The following is a 13355-nucleotide window of genomic DNA, read 5'->3' as shown; positions in this document are numbered from 1 at the left end:
ATAGACAGTTCTATCGCTTTCAGCTTTGGCATCTCTGCGACCGCCAAGACGATTCGCTCAATATGTCGTAGGTGTAGGGCGTGACAACCGTAGTTAAAACTGAGGTGTAACTCTTGAAGATCCCTGGCACTATCACAGAAGCTTTCAAATCCTTCAAGTGATGCATCGACAACACGTGTTGCACGGAGTTCAAGGATGGGCCGAAGTTTTACATGATGGAAGGCAAGTATACCTTCCAGTTCTGCAAGTTTGATTGACAGACCTTCAAAATCGAGAGCCCAAATTCTGGGATCTCGCCTGGCCGGAGAAAGTAGGTAGGCGACATAGTAATACCCGTCTGGCTGGGTCGTGCTGAAAGGCTCCAAGAGGAAGCGATGCTGTGATTTCCGTAGTGGAACTCTCATAGTGATAGAAAGGTCGATGGTATAACCTTTCCATCCAGCGAAAGATTTGTCGAGAGACTGTGTGTTTAATACGCCCTGGGCTTTCCAATTGACGTTAAAATCGAGCAGTAGTTTCCTTTGCTCCACCATTTTTACCCTCTTGCCGCACTCTTCCTCCTCGTCTGTTTTCTGGGCGAATGAACGTTCGACTCGCAGTTTCCAATTATAAGACCATGGCCGAGGCGAACAATAATTCCTGGCCGTTACTATATTTGGAAAGTATTGTAAAATGGCGTCTAATATTTCCTTCTGATCTTTGAGATTATTAGGATCACCGGGCATATCGCCGATATCTAGATGTTTGATGGCGTTCATATAAGCAATTCCGCGAGACTGTCGAGCAGGTCAGCATGACCCCTCTGTTGAAAGGGAAGATAATTCACAGTTGTTTCGTCGAAATACTCTGTGGCTCGATATGGAACAGAGCGCCATAAGACCGGCATAGCATGTTGGAAAAAGGCCCTATCCAGAGTCAGAATCTTGCAGAGGTCGCGAGGCTCAAGAATATTGAGGATGCCGTCTACCAGTTCAGGAGTACTAAGGACACGTTCGAAGGCGTTCATATCGATCGATGGATTATGAGCTTGTGACGCTGCTCGAGGTACAACTGTATATGTAAATAACAAGAGAAACAAAAGAACAAACGAGAAATCAACTCGAAACTGTGACACGTTGACGAAAATGGTGTGGTCAATGCATGGCAACTGATAAGTAAATACAAGTCGCCATGTGACGCTTAGTCTGAGGGGACTTCAACAGAGTAAAACGATTGAATTTAAAAGTCATTTGAATTTCAGAACACTGCAAAAAGGCATATTTACGGCACTTAATGGCTTTGTGACATTGACACGCAAATCACAACGATACGCCTCGTAAATATACTGGCTGCATAGACGACGTGACAAAAAACCCGAAAGATACAATGCTCCCCAGAGGCAAAATCCGAAACTAGCTGAATTTCCACCTGTTGTTACAATTCTGTCACAGTTCGTCAGGTTTGTTTCATTGGGACATAGATCGCATTAAAGAAGGGACTTACAGTACATCTGAATAAAAAGAGCAAGTCGTACACGTAGTCAGCAATGATTCTTTTGGAGTCAGGTCAGACACATACGTAACAAAAGTCTGCACATCACAGTTAGTACCATCTTATCATATGGGCAAGGTATCGACTCACAGTCATAGGTTCATCCGCGCTTCTTGTCTGCATCTGGTAATAAGTACATTTCCTCTGGTGACACCGTCCGCACTTGAACGCGTCTGTCTCAGCTTGGGTGACTCCGACAGCCTTGGCCTTGAACAAGTTGTCACTCGCAATCTTCTCCTTTAGCATTCGAACGCTTTCAGAGGCCATTTCCTGATTTTGTGGAATGTGAGCATCCTGGTGCTAGCTCTGTAAGGTGACTGTGGACTTACATCTTTGGACATGCTAGCGACTTTTTCGGTGCTGACGTAGCCCAAGACAATCTCGTTTCTCAAAGCGGGATTACCCTTGTCTTTCAAGTTGAGGAATAGTGATCTCATTTCTTGTTTACTATCAGTCAGCTGCCCTTTTAGGGCGCTTCCAAATCAAACTTACTAGCGCGATAATCGTTTCCTGTTGAGAAGTTCATAGCTTTATTCGCTGCGCGCTCAATTCCAATGGCGCGCTCTTTCAAAATCTTTATTTCTATAGTTTGCGTTGCGTCAGTCATTCAATCGTTCAACTGTGAAAGGCGACAGCAAGGTGTAAAAGCACCACGGCAACAGAGCAAGAAATTCCAGACATACCAGCCGTGCTATCCAACGCCAATGCGTCATAAATCATGATCACACACTTGTCCCTCACGCTATCTACACTGCCTCCTTCGCTCGAATCAGCTCTCAGGCTGTCGGCCACTCCATCGCTTTTGGCGGTTCGAGGCGTAGTGCGTGATGAGTCAATGGTTGAAAGAGGTTGACGGACAGGAGGGGAGGTCGCTTTGACATCGGGTGTAGAGGCCGAGGCGGGTGTGCTAGCTGATGGTGTCGCCGCTAATGACCCCGCTGCAAAATGAATATGAGTATCACTTCCTGATTCTGCAGCTGGTGACAGTGCACACATACTTTCCGCCTTGACTCGTTTCCCGTTCCCTTCCTCCTTCTCCTTCTTTACATCTTTTCCTTCATCACCTTCTGCTCTTTTTCTCTTCTTCTTTGTCTCCTCGACCGCATCTCTCCACTTCTTAACTATCTCCTTGGCAAGACTTGAGACTGATGGTGTGGCGTGGGTACGAAGCTTGCCGACTGCGACACCAGCTTTCGATGACTACAAGTGGAAATACCAAGTCGGGCGAGCTTTAGCTTATTTCGCATTGACTTTCGATTGGAAACATACTCGAAGGAGATCTTCTGTAGGAACAACCTCAGCCTGAAGTTTCTTGAGCAGAGAGATAACTTCCTATAAATCATCATCATGCTAGTCAGCAGCAGACCTACGAAAGAACGACGCAAGCACCTTGGCGATACAACGCCGACGGCATCACTCACATCTGATTTTCCCGCTTGGTTTGCAGCATTGAGCTCCTTGACGTGCCCTGTAAGAGTGGTGGCGTCCATGTTTGCCAAGGTGAGCGAGAAAGATGGTTTGACCACGACTTGGTCTGCCGTTCTTCGACTTGGCAACAACTCGGAGAGGGTGTGAATTACGTAATGGCAATCTCGTCGGCCAATTTCGACGTTTTGACGAACTCTTTCCCCTTTTGCGAACTACTATACATCTAGAAACACTTTACTCCTGGAGATACCATTCGATCGGCCTAATCCAGATCACAGCTATAAGCTTTATCCTGCGACAATCGCACCAGTATCAGAACCGCCAGCATGATGTTCCTTCCCTCTCTCCGCGCTTCTTCCTCACGCCTCGCCCAGCCCCGTCTCTTTTCCACCACCTCCCGGGTGCTGCAAAAAGCTCCTTTGGCTGCTTCTCGTGAGTTCCTATGGGTCTTTGGGAATACGACTATGTTATGGAGCCAAGTGTTCGCTGACACATGTTGCAGCTGAAGCGGCTACACCCGAAGAGCTCCTCGGCAAGATTGGCCGTAATGCCGACAAGAAACTTACGCCCTTTGCCGAATCATGGGATAAATTAAATGAGGTGTGGCTCAAGACTAAGAAGATGAACGATTTGGGGCTTGCTACCAAGGAAAAAAGGTGAGTCTGTGGATGGTGGACCGGAGTCGGCCATTTGGGAGCTTGTGGTGTGTAGAAGTCCAAGTATCATGTACTAACGACTATTGCCAATTGTAGATATATTGTATGTGACCATGATATTGAGATATATTCAACAAGAGGAGTACTAACAAGGGAACACAGCTTTGGGCATTCTCAAGGTACTCCCAAGGAAGTCCCCCTTCAGCATTCATCCGTCCGCCTAAGCCGCCAAAGAAGTTTAGAGGGTGAGTGAAGCTGTCGATTGTCCATCAGGTTGAATGCTGACAATGTCTTCTATCTCTTTCTTGATTACCCATTCCTTCCTTCCCATTTCATGCTCTGCCTCGATTATCATATGACTTTACTACGTCTTCATGTCCTGCAGATGGGGTCCCAAGATACAGCACGGTGTTCGGGTTAGGGATTAGGTTGTTATGAATGCATAGTTTCTCTCTTCCCTGTTGCTCATCACAATATTGCTGCTTTGTATGACATGTAAAGTTCGATCAAAGCCTTGTTGGTGCCTTAAAATACACGGTTTGACGTCTGGTCACTATTGTGATCCTGCAGTCGGAATCGATCAGTTACACTCCCTGATTTAGACCAATAGATGCTGGTATTTCTCTCGCAACTTCAGTTCCCACTGTGGTAAACGCTTACCTGATTTTGCTGGCTTTTGCAATTGCCATCATCTCTTAGCCTCCTCGACAGAAGTTTCTCCCACAAGCTCCCTCGTCACATTCTCCCATTCTTCCGATGCCTCCTTATCCCTAGCCTCCCTAATCTTCTTAGATTCTGCCCACTTCCATTTCAGAAGCTCTTGCAATGTGTGGCCGGGAGGAGGCGCTGTCCGGGGATTGTTCTGGTTGAGGTGAAAGGCGAAGAGACCGGTGAAAACGGCGAGAAGAGGGTCAAGTGTGCGTGAGAGGAGGTACACCTTGGTCATAGTGAAGCGAGATGGCTACGAGAGTTGGACGAAACGGAAAATGAGCTTTGTGGAGATGTAGATGTGGACTGTGATCTGCGCTGATTTTGCGTGCGGGTGCAAGTCACCGATCCCACCGGTGGAGGAAGAGCAGCGGGCTGTGTCCGTGGTGGTGTACTTTCTCTTCTTGTCTCACAGTGTGCATACATAGCACTCGCAGCCTGCAGACCTCGCGGCCCGTCCCTCTTCCTTATATCTGTGCAACCAAAAGGCCATTCTCGCCTATCGCCGGTATTCGGCAGCCGACGCGCTCGCCGCATATCGTTATTTCGGTTTTTCAGTGATCAGTATCCGAACCGCAAAGGACAGTTGACATCTCTTCACTCAATCCACCAGCTCCACAGCCTTGTATAGCACATCATGGCACGAAAAGAGTGAGCATTCTCATTACCCTGGCTATACGATCTCACCCTGTTATATCTGACACTGTACCTGTAACAGTCCATTACCCACTATCCCAGCCAGGGCGTACGACGTAGAGCGGATGACTACCACGCTCTCAAACAGCGCAGACAGTGTGGTGCCCACCGCCGAGGGCGTGATCAGAGTTAGACCATACCGTTCCTCAAGCAATGCCCAGCTCAAGGCCGTACTCACCTTTACTCCTCGAGTATCCGCCCTCGACAGGCATAATACGTCATCGCAGACAGATCAGTTTCGAGGTTTCTTCGTCCTCTTCTGGATAGGTAAGCACAACCCACTGTATATGTGAAACGACGTACTGGAATGTGTATATGCTAGGTCTTGGACTTATGTTTGTCCGCACATCCATCCTTTCTTGGGAGGAGAACCGGACACTATTATCATGGTCGTTCGGTCGCCTGATCACAGGCGACGCACTCGTCCTGGCAATTTCCGACCTAATTATGGTACTCACCATGTTCCTCTGCGTACCTTTTGTCAAGGGTTTGCAGTATCGCTGGTTCAACTATTACTGGACTGGCTTGATCATTCAACACATTTTCCAGTCGGCGTATTTGGGAATGGCTGTCTGGTGGGGCTACCACAGGCAATGGTATTGGGTACAGTCTGGATTTTTGGTTCTGCGTGAGTGGCTTTAGATCTTCAGAATTAGACGAATGCTGACGAGACTGTTCAGACTCCATGTCTTCCATGATGAAGGTCAGTCAAGCGACTGTCATTCCGCTTCTTATCGCCACTGACTACTATTTCAGATGCACTCTTACATGGCCCATAACGGTATGCTGGCTACAGTCTACCACCGGCTACAATCAGAGAAAAAGCACTTGGAAGAGGCCATCGCTCAATACCCTGGCGGCCGTGAAGCTCTGCTCGCTGAGGCAGCCTCAAGACAAGCAGGCCTCGAAGCGGCCGAAGCCAACCAGAGCACGGAAGCCTCTACCCCTCTTGGCACTCCTGGTATCAATACACCAAATTTTACTTCTACAACAGGATATGAAGAACCTGTTGCTGCCATCAGACACAAGATGATCATTTCGGAAGGCACCGAACCAGAATCAACGGGCCATTCTTCTGCCAGAGAAGAGACCTCCATTGAAGGTCATCGAAGACGACAGCACCTCCATATCGACGCTCCTCACCGACGACCATACGCTACAGACGCCCTCCCTTCCCCTCGTGCCGATCTTCCGCTAGGTACCTCTCTAGAACCTTCTCACACTACTTCGCCCCATACCCCGAGCCCACCCGGTGCGCTCGCGTGGTCTTCAAATGAGGAAATTGCGCTTCTCGCTACTAATATCGATGCAATGCAGGAAGAATTGAAGAGTAATGGAGCAAAGGGACTGGTATGGCCTCAGAATGTGACATACAGGCACTTTTTGGATTTTATGTTCTTTCCGACGTTGGTATATCAGTTGGAGTATCCCAGGACAGACACGTGAGTCATGCTCATCATGTTATGTACGGGTGACATGCTAACACGCCGAGGGTGGTAGCATGCGTCCATTGGTCGTCGTTGAGAAGATCATTGCTACTTTCGGCACGTTCTCACTCATCTACACGATAACCGAACATTACATCATGCCTTTACTGCCTACTGAAGGTGACACAAAGTCTTTGGTTAAGAGCTATATCAGTTTGGCTGGACCCATGTTGCTCAATTATCTCTTGTAAGCGCAGCTCGTACGTACATGTATTTCAAAGTGCTAAATGCTGTAACCCCCCTTAGGATCTTCTACATCATCTTTGAATGTGTTTGTACCGGCTTCGCCGAACTTTCATAGTGAGTAAAGGAAGCGCTAGAGATTATGAAAGTGCTGACATTTCTGCCTTTAAAAGCTTTGCCGATCGGGAATTCTACCAAGACTGGTGGAACTCTACATCATGGGATGAATTTGCTCGAAAATGGAACAAGCCCGTCCACGTACGTGACCATTTAACCTTATTATTCTCGATCCTGCTGGCAGCTCATAATCGCCTCCTCAACACCACAGACTTTCCTCCTTCGACACGTCTACGCCTCGACAATGACCACTTTACAGCTTACCCGTACATCTGCCGCCTTTGTCACTTTCCTCCTCTCCGCCCTGTGTCACGAGCTCGTAATGGCCGTGGTCACAAAGAAGATTAGGCCGTACCTGTTTTTGATGCAGATGGCGCAACTACCAATGATTGCGTTGGGGAGATTACCGATCGTAAGGAGGAATAAGACGATTGGAAATATTGTTTTCTGGATGGGTCTCATGGCAGGATTCCCGTTATTGTGAGTAACCTAATCAATCAATCACATCCGGTTCATTGTTGCGGTTGATGACACGGACGGATGGGATTGACCGCTGATGGTTGAGACTACAGGGCGATCTGCTACCTTGTATGGTAGATGCGTTTTTTTGTGTATGTGTATATGTATGTGTATATTTATCCAAGCTATGACAATGACATGCATTTCGTATAACGTGACATCTTAGATCCGATTGATGCTGATAAGATAGGTGTTACATTACAATTGTGTGAAAAATCATAAATCTTTTACGCGAAGCAGTGTGCTTTTTCTTATCATCAAGATAAGATTCGATATGAATGACAGTCAAGCAATGGACTCATTATTCGAGGTACAGGAGCTGCATTGAAATTGTCAAGAAACAACGAAATCAAAGATATAAACACTATAGTCACCAATAACAAAATTACCAAAGGAACAAGCAAAGAAACTACGCAAGCAAACAGAAAAAGGAGGACTGGATACAACGTGGTCTCTTCTTGTACCTTAACCAGAGGCTTGAGTAGAAAGACCGGACATTACATTGTCTCCGGTACTACAGTATAAGCAAATCCACAACCATGATGATCTGCTACAAACGGTTCTCTTTTTCCTCCCAGTTCTTCTCGTCATGGTCGTAAGAATCGTCAAGTGTATCCCAACCAGCCACTTCGTCACATTATCTTAGGCGAGTTGCCATGTGAGCTATGAAGAGATTCACGGAAAGAGTGAACAGAGGCCGCAGGAGAACCCATCATGGGCAAAACTCTGATCTCGTCGAAGCTGGAACCCAAGGACGCGCCGTCGCTGCTTTGCGTCCCAGCCACTTGTCTACGCCATGTTTCAGGACTTTGAGATCCGTGATCAAAGTGACCGTGGTATTGAGGTGGAGGGTTAGGTGCCGCGTAAGGGCCCCAGACAGGAACGTAGATGGGTTGAGGTTGGGGGTGGTTTTGAGAAGAGTTGACTGGAATGTAGTGGTAGCCAGGAGGAAGGTGAGAGTTGGTAGCAGGTGAAGAGAAAGCGGCAGTACTGTAAGGCTGTTGGCACGGGGCAACTGCGCCACTGCTTCCGTCATAGGCCGGGCCTGACGAAGGACCGTCAGAGGAAGTTGGTGATGGGATGCCAGGCTGAAGCTTCTTGGCACCGTTCATACCGAGGGCGAGCTGTTTCGAACGAGCTGTGGACTTGGCTTTCCTGTTCTTACTAAGCTTGTTGGTAGTGACGGCATTGGAAGGAGGGTGGTAGCCACCACCAGCAAACCAGCCTTCGCATCCAGCTCGGATACCCCACTTACGAGCACCACCAGTTTGGTCGCCGAAAGGACGAGGAAGCTTGACGAAGGCTTTGCACATCGAGGTCTGGTGGCGGACACCGTTGTAGATTTTGGTGGGGTTCTGACGGTAGTCTAAAGATGATTGCCATCAGCTGAAGGTCCTTGCAAAGGGTCCGTGCGCGACACAGTGCTGGTGGCACAAAAAAAGACGGCGGATATGCACAAGGGAAAATACTCACACGGGTACCTCTTCTTGATAGAGTCGGAGATCTCTGATACATACAGTTGGTGAGGAGGAGGCGCAAGCAGAAGGGCTTCCCCAATCAAAGCAGCGTATGACATGGGTGGTCTGGGCGCAGGCAATTCTCCGGGGGCCAGAATGGGTTCATCTTGCTTGCCAGGCATGGTGGCGGCGTGCACGTCGCCCCACGAATACTGAGGCTGCGGTTGCCTGTGAGCAATTGCATGAGATACAGAAGTCATTTGCCAGTTTGGTTGAGGATAAGGGGCGCTAGCGTACGCAGGGGCACTGTATGATGATGGGTTGTATGGATATTCAGAGTACGAGGATGCGTTGCTGAAGGGAGCGGCGTAGGTTGAGTAGCCGTATGGATGAGCTGGCAAGGATGAAGAGGAAGGAACGGGTTGTTGGGTGGCAATGGCAGTGGTAGAAGTAGTAGAAGTAACCGACTGCGACAGCGAAGGCGTGTTCGCCTCGTGTTGCAGAGTCGTCACTTTATTGTTGTTCTCCCCGGCAATAGCCGACTCTAAGGGTGGCCCATCAGGACGCACACGCTGGTTGCTCCCCAGAGTAGGGACGGCGGAAGTGCTGAGAGCCGAAGTAGTCATAGTACGGCGAGGCCAGGTAGACGGAGAGGGCGTATTAAGGACAGCGTTGTGGGAAAGAGAAGGACGAAGAGCTGGTCGAGAAGTCTTGGAGACGGACTGGGACAAGAAGATGTCTGAGTGGAGCACGGTGCCACAATCAGAGGAAGGATGTCTGATGTAAATGACGAACCAAAGTCAGCTATTGTTATATCCAAGTGACACGGACCTCCACCTCCACCTCCACCTCGCGGGCCATGCCACGCCAACGGTGTAGATAAATGAGACGCGGCACTCACTGAAGCATAGATGCAGGCTCGCTAACAAGAAGACCGCCAGTGACACCAAAGGGTTGAGGTGAAGGAGTGTTTGGGTACGCTGCGAGCATTGGGTTGGGGTGAAAATCGTCCTCAAGGATGGCAGGAGTTGATTGCCTTTGGACAGAAGGATGGCTGAAGGGCGTCTGAACGGGAGAAGCGAGTGCAAGGGAGTGTGAAGATGTAGGAGATGGGGACGAGAAAGGCTGGTGGCTTAGTGATTGTGTGGAAAGAGCGCGTTCGACGAAGGAGGAGGAAGTTGGGAATGACGGCGTGAGGTCAGGAGTGATATACCTTGACCAAGTGCTGCCTCGGTTGTGCGTGGGGGTACTCGGCATCGCAAACATAGCAGAAAGGAGATGATGTTGTTGATCGGAAGGGAAGATGGTGTAGCAGAACAGGAGTGGGGCTGACAGAGTGATAGATACACTGTGTAGTACACGACTGAGGGGATGAACGCGGTGCTGATAATCACGTTTCAACGCCGTTGGCTGTGCAAGTAGAAGTAAGTGAACGTAGGAAAGAGAAGGATGGGGAATGTGGATGTGGCTGTATAAATTGTGTAAGCACCTGTGTGCGGTGGGATGGAGAGGGAAAGATGACAGCCTGAAGGAAAGGTCAGCTTATATGCCGTCTGATACGCGGAAGGCAAAGCTAGATTATTGTCTCACAGATAGGAGGGGTAGGGAAGCCGATAGGTAGATAGCTCGTGTGTTGCTGATGGCAGCAGATTCCTTATATGTGTGCTGATGATGTGTCGGACAACTGTGTGTGTGTGTAACAGTCGTCCGTGGTAGAAAGAAGCATGAGTTTGTTCTTTCCTCACGGACGAGAAGTCGATCAGTTACATGTATTTATGTGTCTTTTATTTCTGACACGAGGGGTAGAGGAACGAAAATCCCGAACAAAGTTGTTCTTTCTCTTGATCAGAAGGTGAAGTGTCGAGGTACCGTAAGCCTTCAGCGAGCAATCGGTGTGCTCGGGGATCATTCCGGCGGTGCGCTAATGTGGCGTGATATAAAAGATCACTGTATATCTTCTCCATATTCCAGCAACAGATAACAGTTGCCGCCAAATATGCACTATTGTGTACCAAAAGATGAAACTTGTTGCCCCTCGGAGCAATAATAGAACCAAATACGGAAATGATAGATGAGGTGGTGAAGGCGCCAGTTCGGGATATGATGGCTTGAATTGCCGGTGAAATGACCAAAACTGGAGGATGCTGGCCGTGACCTGCGAACGCGGTCAAAGGCGATTAAATTCCCCCTTTCGAAGCGCCAGCGTGGAGAAAGATTCCCAAGTTCCCCACTCCCCGGGAAGGACGTATGTTTGAGCAGCCAAAGGAATTGTTTTGGCAATTGTTACAGGCAGTGCGTAATGTCGCCAACGGCATGTGGAGGCGCGACGCGATGGTCTGTCATCTTGCATGACTCGAAGGATGCAGCTCATGTTGGCTCATGTTCCAACTTTCCTCTTCGATGCTATGTCAATCTGATTAGCGCTACCTTGCACACCGGATCACGGCCCTGACATTTCCCCGTTCCTAGCTTCTTTTGCGCCCTGCCTCATTTACGCCCTTCAGAAGCTAGAAGCAATCACGCAGCCCGACATTCTGATTCCCGTCCGAGCTGGCCGAGCGCAATTTTGATCTGTTGAACTGTGGATGCTGTGAGCCGCTGCATGACATGCGGCGGCCAAATGGATACCCCATCCTTGATTCCTGGAAAAAGACGGATCAAACCGTTGATAGCCCTTTGGACCTGATCGAATTCAGTCGGATTCAAATCAAACCCGAAAAAGTTCATCTTCATCCCTCTTTAGCTTACGAGCGATTTATTGTATTATAAGACATGGTCAACATCAAAGAAGTCGCTGCTCACCAGACGCCAGAACGCGTCGTATCCTCATGGGGTGTAAAATCACTTGTGAGATTGACCTCCGTTCTGCTGCGCCCCCATCCGTATTTTTGTATCATAAGAATCATGACCCATCATCCTATAGGCCGGATAATGCCGAGACCAGTGGCAGGACTTCATATATCGACTAGAGCGGCCAGATAGTGGTATAAATGATGTTTGCAGCTGTACACCATATCAGCAGAAGCTCAATGATACTGGAGTAGGTTCCCACATTAGACCGTGACCTACAAGGTAGAAAAACCTTCCACTGAAATGGCAGATGCAGTGCAGGCACAGGCCTCTTGCAATGCGGAGAATGGGGAAAAGGTCAAAGCGCTCAACAGGTGTTTCGGATTTAGGTGAATTGGGAAATGAGGAATCAGGTACCATCATAATAATCCTTCGTCATCAGCCAATCAGCAGGAGGGTTGTTGGTGGCCATCAAGACCCTTTTGTACACGTCAGCACTTTCCGGCGGAAGAACACGACGAACGACGACGACGACGACGAGATGGCGGGAGAGGGGCGATGATGAAGCGAACGCTGCATCAAACATCAAAATAAGCCAGTAAACCAGGTTGACTTCAAAGCGAAACAGGAAGGAGACAAGGGGTAAAGAAGTAGTAGCTAGGAATAAATCGTGTTGAAATTTGGGTGATAGAGAGTACCACCACCAGAAGAAGAAGAAGAAGAGGTAGTACTACTACGTAAGAAGGACGTAAAAAAGGTCGCCACCACTTCGTCCTGATCTACTGAAGGATAACGAGATTACTACTAACTATAATAATGGGTGAGGGTAATTCAATCAGTAATCGAGTAGAGACCTGCCCGATAATGACAAATGTACCTGCTCTTTCATATCTCGTACTCTTACCGAAACACGACATTCCGGTGTTTTTCCGCATGATACACTTTGAATCGCTGTCACCCTAACATCCAAATACTAGCTACATTCAGTTCTACCAAGCTTTGCAGTGAACCTTTTCCCCTACATTTATCCATCTCTTCAAATAAAACTTTCACCTGTTACCTGATGTATCTGTATAGTACAAATGGACCCTATCAATAATGACTGTCTGCCAACAGCAATGAGAGTGAAGAATGACATATCAAAATGCATCCACTGCTATCATGCGGCGATTGAGATGAACCAAACATGTCTGATAGGTACGGTCACAGGAAATGGAGGTCAAAAGGCCAACGCGGACCTTACCAAATAGCCATTGATGGCTGATGGCCAGATTGAGGCCCGAGACTAAGATATTTCGATCGAGGATTGAGAATCAGGAACCGAAATTGAAAGGATGACCACTGATCAGACAACGTTGATCAGAAATGCGATGCTTTTTGAGCGTGAAACGCCTACTTTTACGGCTTACGGCGGCTTATATCCAACGCCGCCGATCTTGTTATTTTTGACAGCGCCTAAAAGCGTGATCAAACGTATGCTTTATCCAATATGCCATGCAAGGACATTGTTGGTTGTTGACAGTCTGCCATCTTTGAATTAGGCATCACTCCTTTGCATTCCCCGCTTGATCACTGAGCCGTGACACTTTCAGAAATCGGAGACAGTAGTAAATGGGGGCGAGGTTGTCGAAGACCTGTGAAGTAACTGACGCTTGTATATGCTCTTACTAAGTTTTTCCCTTGCAAAGGATGTGGATTGATATGCCTCGCGCAATGGGCTGCTATCTCTTTAAGATAGTTGGCTTGGTGCATCAATTTATGTTACCAACAACATCTTTGTAGAG

General features: G+C 48.3%; 6 protein-coding genes across 7 annotated transcripts in view; 2 read left to right on the top strand and 4 right to left on the bottom strand.

The window, feature by feature from the left end:
• CNF01165 (hypothetical protein) overlaps window positions 1–1063 on the bottom strand; it is a 2061-nt gene extending 998 nt beyond the window's left edge. Inside the window, exons 1-2 of the mRNA XM_024658561.1 lie at window positions 827–1063; window positions 1–776 (exon numbers count right to left, since the gene is read on the bottom strand). The exon at window positions 1–776 is cut by the window's left edge and continues 285 nt beyond it. Coding sequence (XP_024514489.1) covers window positions 1–776; window positions 827–1006 — 956 coding nt within the window. The 5' untranslated portion in view covers window positions 1007–1063. The remainder of the gene's footprint in view (window positions 777–826) is intronic.
• Window positions 1064–1127: 64 nt separating this feature from the next.
• On the bottom strand, window positions 1128–3047 carry CNF01160 (positive transcription elongation factor, putative). Of its 2 annotated transcripts, XM_024657351.1 has the most exons (9): window positions 2952–3047; window positions 2800–2862; window positions 2529–2730; window positions 2214–2468; window positions 2023–2112; window positions 1860–1969; window positions 1621–1800; window positions 1483–1568; window positions 1128–1421 (listed from the first exon to the last, which is right to left on the bottom strand). In XM_024657351.1, exons 1-9 carry the CDS (start codon window positions 3018–3020, stop codon window positions 1226–1228), a joined length of 1251 nt encoding a protein of 416 aa, XP_024513092.1. In that variant the 5' UTR covers window positions 3021–3047; the 3' UTR covers window positions 1128–1225. The 2 variants fall into 2 exon arrangements, with proteins under 2 accessions (XP_024513092.1, XP_024514488.1); XM_024658560.1 differs by lacking the exons at window positions 1128–1421; window positions 1483–1568 and having other exon boundaries at window positions 1575–1800.
• Window positions 3048–3153: 106 nt separating this feature from the next.
• On the top strand, window positions 3154–4072 carry CNF01150 (expressed protein). Its single transcript, XM_024657350.1, has 5 exons — window positions 3154–3390; window positions 3461–3614; window positions 3711–3717; window positions 3777–3859; window positions 4000–4072. The coding sequence occupies exons 1-5, from the start codon at window positions 3285–3287 to the stop codon at window positions 4040–4042; spliced, it is 393 nt and encodes a 130-aa protein (XP_024513098.1). The 5' UTR covers window positions 3154–3284; the 3' UTR covers window positions 4043–4072.
• CNF01140 (hypothetical protein) lies at window positions 4039–4602 on the bottom strand. The gene is made up of 2 exons (XM_024657349.1): window positions 4275–4602; window positions 4039–4178 (listed from the first exon to the last, which is right to left on the bottom strand). The coding sequence occupies exon 1, from the start codon at window positions 4558–4560 to the stop codon at window positions 4303–4305; it is 258 nt and encodes an 85-aa protein (XP_024513005.1). The 5' UTR covers window positions 4561–4602; the 3' UTR covers window positions 4039–4178; window positions 4275–4302.
• Window positions 4603–4688: 86 nt separating this feature from the next.
• CNF01130 (sterol O-acyltransferase, putative) lies at window positions 4689–7481 on the top strand. The gene is made up of 9 exons (XM_024657348.1): window positions 4689–4973; window positions 5041–5285; window positions 5341–5646; window positions 5699–5721; window positions 5775–6460; window positions 6519–6692; window positions 6752–6805; window positions 6862–6946; window positions 7017–7481. Exons 1-9 carry the CDS (start codon window positions 4960–4962, stop codon window positions 7287–7289), a joined length of 1860 nt encoding a protein of 619 aa, XP_024513004.1. The 5' UTR covers window positions 4689–4959; the 3' UTR covers window positions 7290–7481.
• Window positions 7482–7629: 148 nt separating this feature from the next.
• CNF01120 (hypothetical protein) lies at window positions 7630–11943 on the bottom strand. Its single transcript, XM_024657347.1, has 5 exons — window positions 11851–11943; window positions 10372–11784; window positions 9683–10306; window positions 8798–9558; window positions 7630–8690 (listed from the first exon to the last, which is right to left on the bottom strand). The coding sequence occupies exons 3-5, from the start codon at window positions 10045–10047 to the stop codon at window positions 7957–7959; spliced, it is 1860 nt and encodes a 619-aa protein (XP_024513003.1). The 5' UTR covers window positions 10048–10306; window positions 10372–11784; window positions 11851–11943; the 3' UTR covers window positions 7630–7956.
• Between the last annotated feature and the right edge of the window lie 1412 nt (window positions 11944–13355).

The sequence above is a fragment of the Cryptococcus neoformans genome, assembly GCF_000091045.1.
Source record: "Cryptococcus neoformans var. neoformans JEC21 chromosome 6 sequence".
Taxonomy (NCBI): Eukaryota; Fungi; Basidiomycota; class Tremellomycetes; order Tremellales; family Cryptococcaceae; genus Cryptococcus; species Cryptococcus deneoformans.
Note: the sequence above shows the minus strand (reverse complement) of the source record. Positions and strands in the feature narration are given on the sequence as shown.

Excerpts from the sequence above, each read along its gene's own strand:
- CNF01130 (XM_024657348.1), top strand. Across the intron at positions 6,461-6,518 it reads GAGTATCCCAGGACAGACAC|CATGCGTCCATTGGTCGTCG; the intron begins GTGAGTCATGCT and ends CGAGGGTGGTAG. Across the intron at positions 6,693-6,751 it reads ATGTTGCTCAATTATCTCTT|GATCTTCTACATCATCTTTG; the intron begins GTAAGCGCAGCT and ends AACCCCCCTTAG.
- CNF01120 (XM_024657347.1), bottom strand. The coding sequence starts at position 10,047 with ATGTTTGCGATGCCGAGTACCCCCACGCACAACCGAGGCAGCACTTGG. Across the intron at positions 9,559-9,682 it reads GAGCCTGCATCTATGCTTCA|ACATCCTTCCTCTGATTGTG; the intron begins GTGAGTGCCGCG and ends CATTTACATCAG. Across the intron at positions 8,691-8,797 it reads TATCAAGAAGAGGTACCCGT|ACTACCGTCAGAACCCCACC; the intron begins GTGAGTATTTTC and ends AATCATCTTTAG.
- CNF01140 (XM_024657349.1), bottom strand. The coding sequence starts at position 4,560 with ATGACCAAGGTGTACCTCCTCTCACGCACACTTGACCCTCTTCTCGCC.
- CNF01160 (XM_024657351.1), bottom strand. The coding sequence starts at position 3,020 with ATGGACGCCACCACTCTTACAGGGCACGTCAAGGAGCTCAATGCTGCA. Across the intron at positions 2,863-2,951 it reads ACCAAGCGGGAAAATCAGAT|GAAGTTATCTCTCTGCTCAA; the intron begins GTGAGTGATGCC and ends GATGATTTATAG. Across the intron at positions 1,970-2,022 it reads AGGAAACGATTATCGCGCTA|AAATGAGATCACTATTCCTC; the intron begins GTAAGTTTGATT and ends ATAGTAAACAAG.
- CNF01150 (XM_024657350.1), top strand. The coding sequence starts at position 3,285 with ATGATGTTCCTTCCCTCTCTCCGCGCTTCTTCCTCACGCCTCGCCCAG. Across the intron at positions 3,391-3,460 it reads AGCTCCTTTGGCTGCTTCTC|CTGAAGCGGCTACACCCGAA; the intron begins GTGAGTTCCTAT and ends CACATGTTGCAG. Across the intron at positions 3,860-3,999 it reads CCGCCAAAGAAGTTTAGAGG|ATGGGGTCCCAAGATACAGC; the intron begins GTGAGTGAAGCT and ends CATGTCCTGCAG.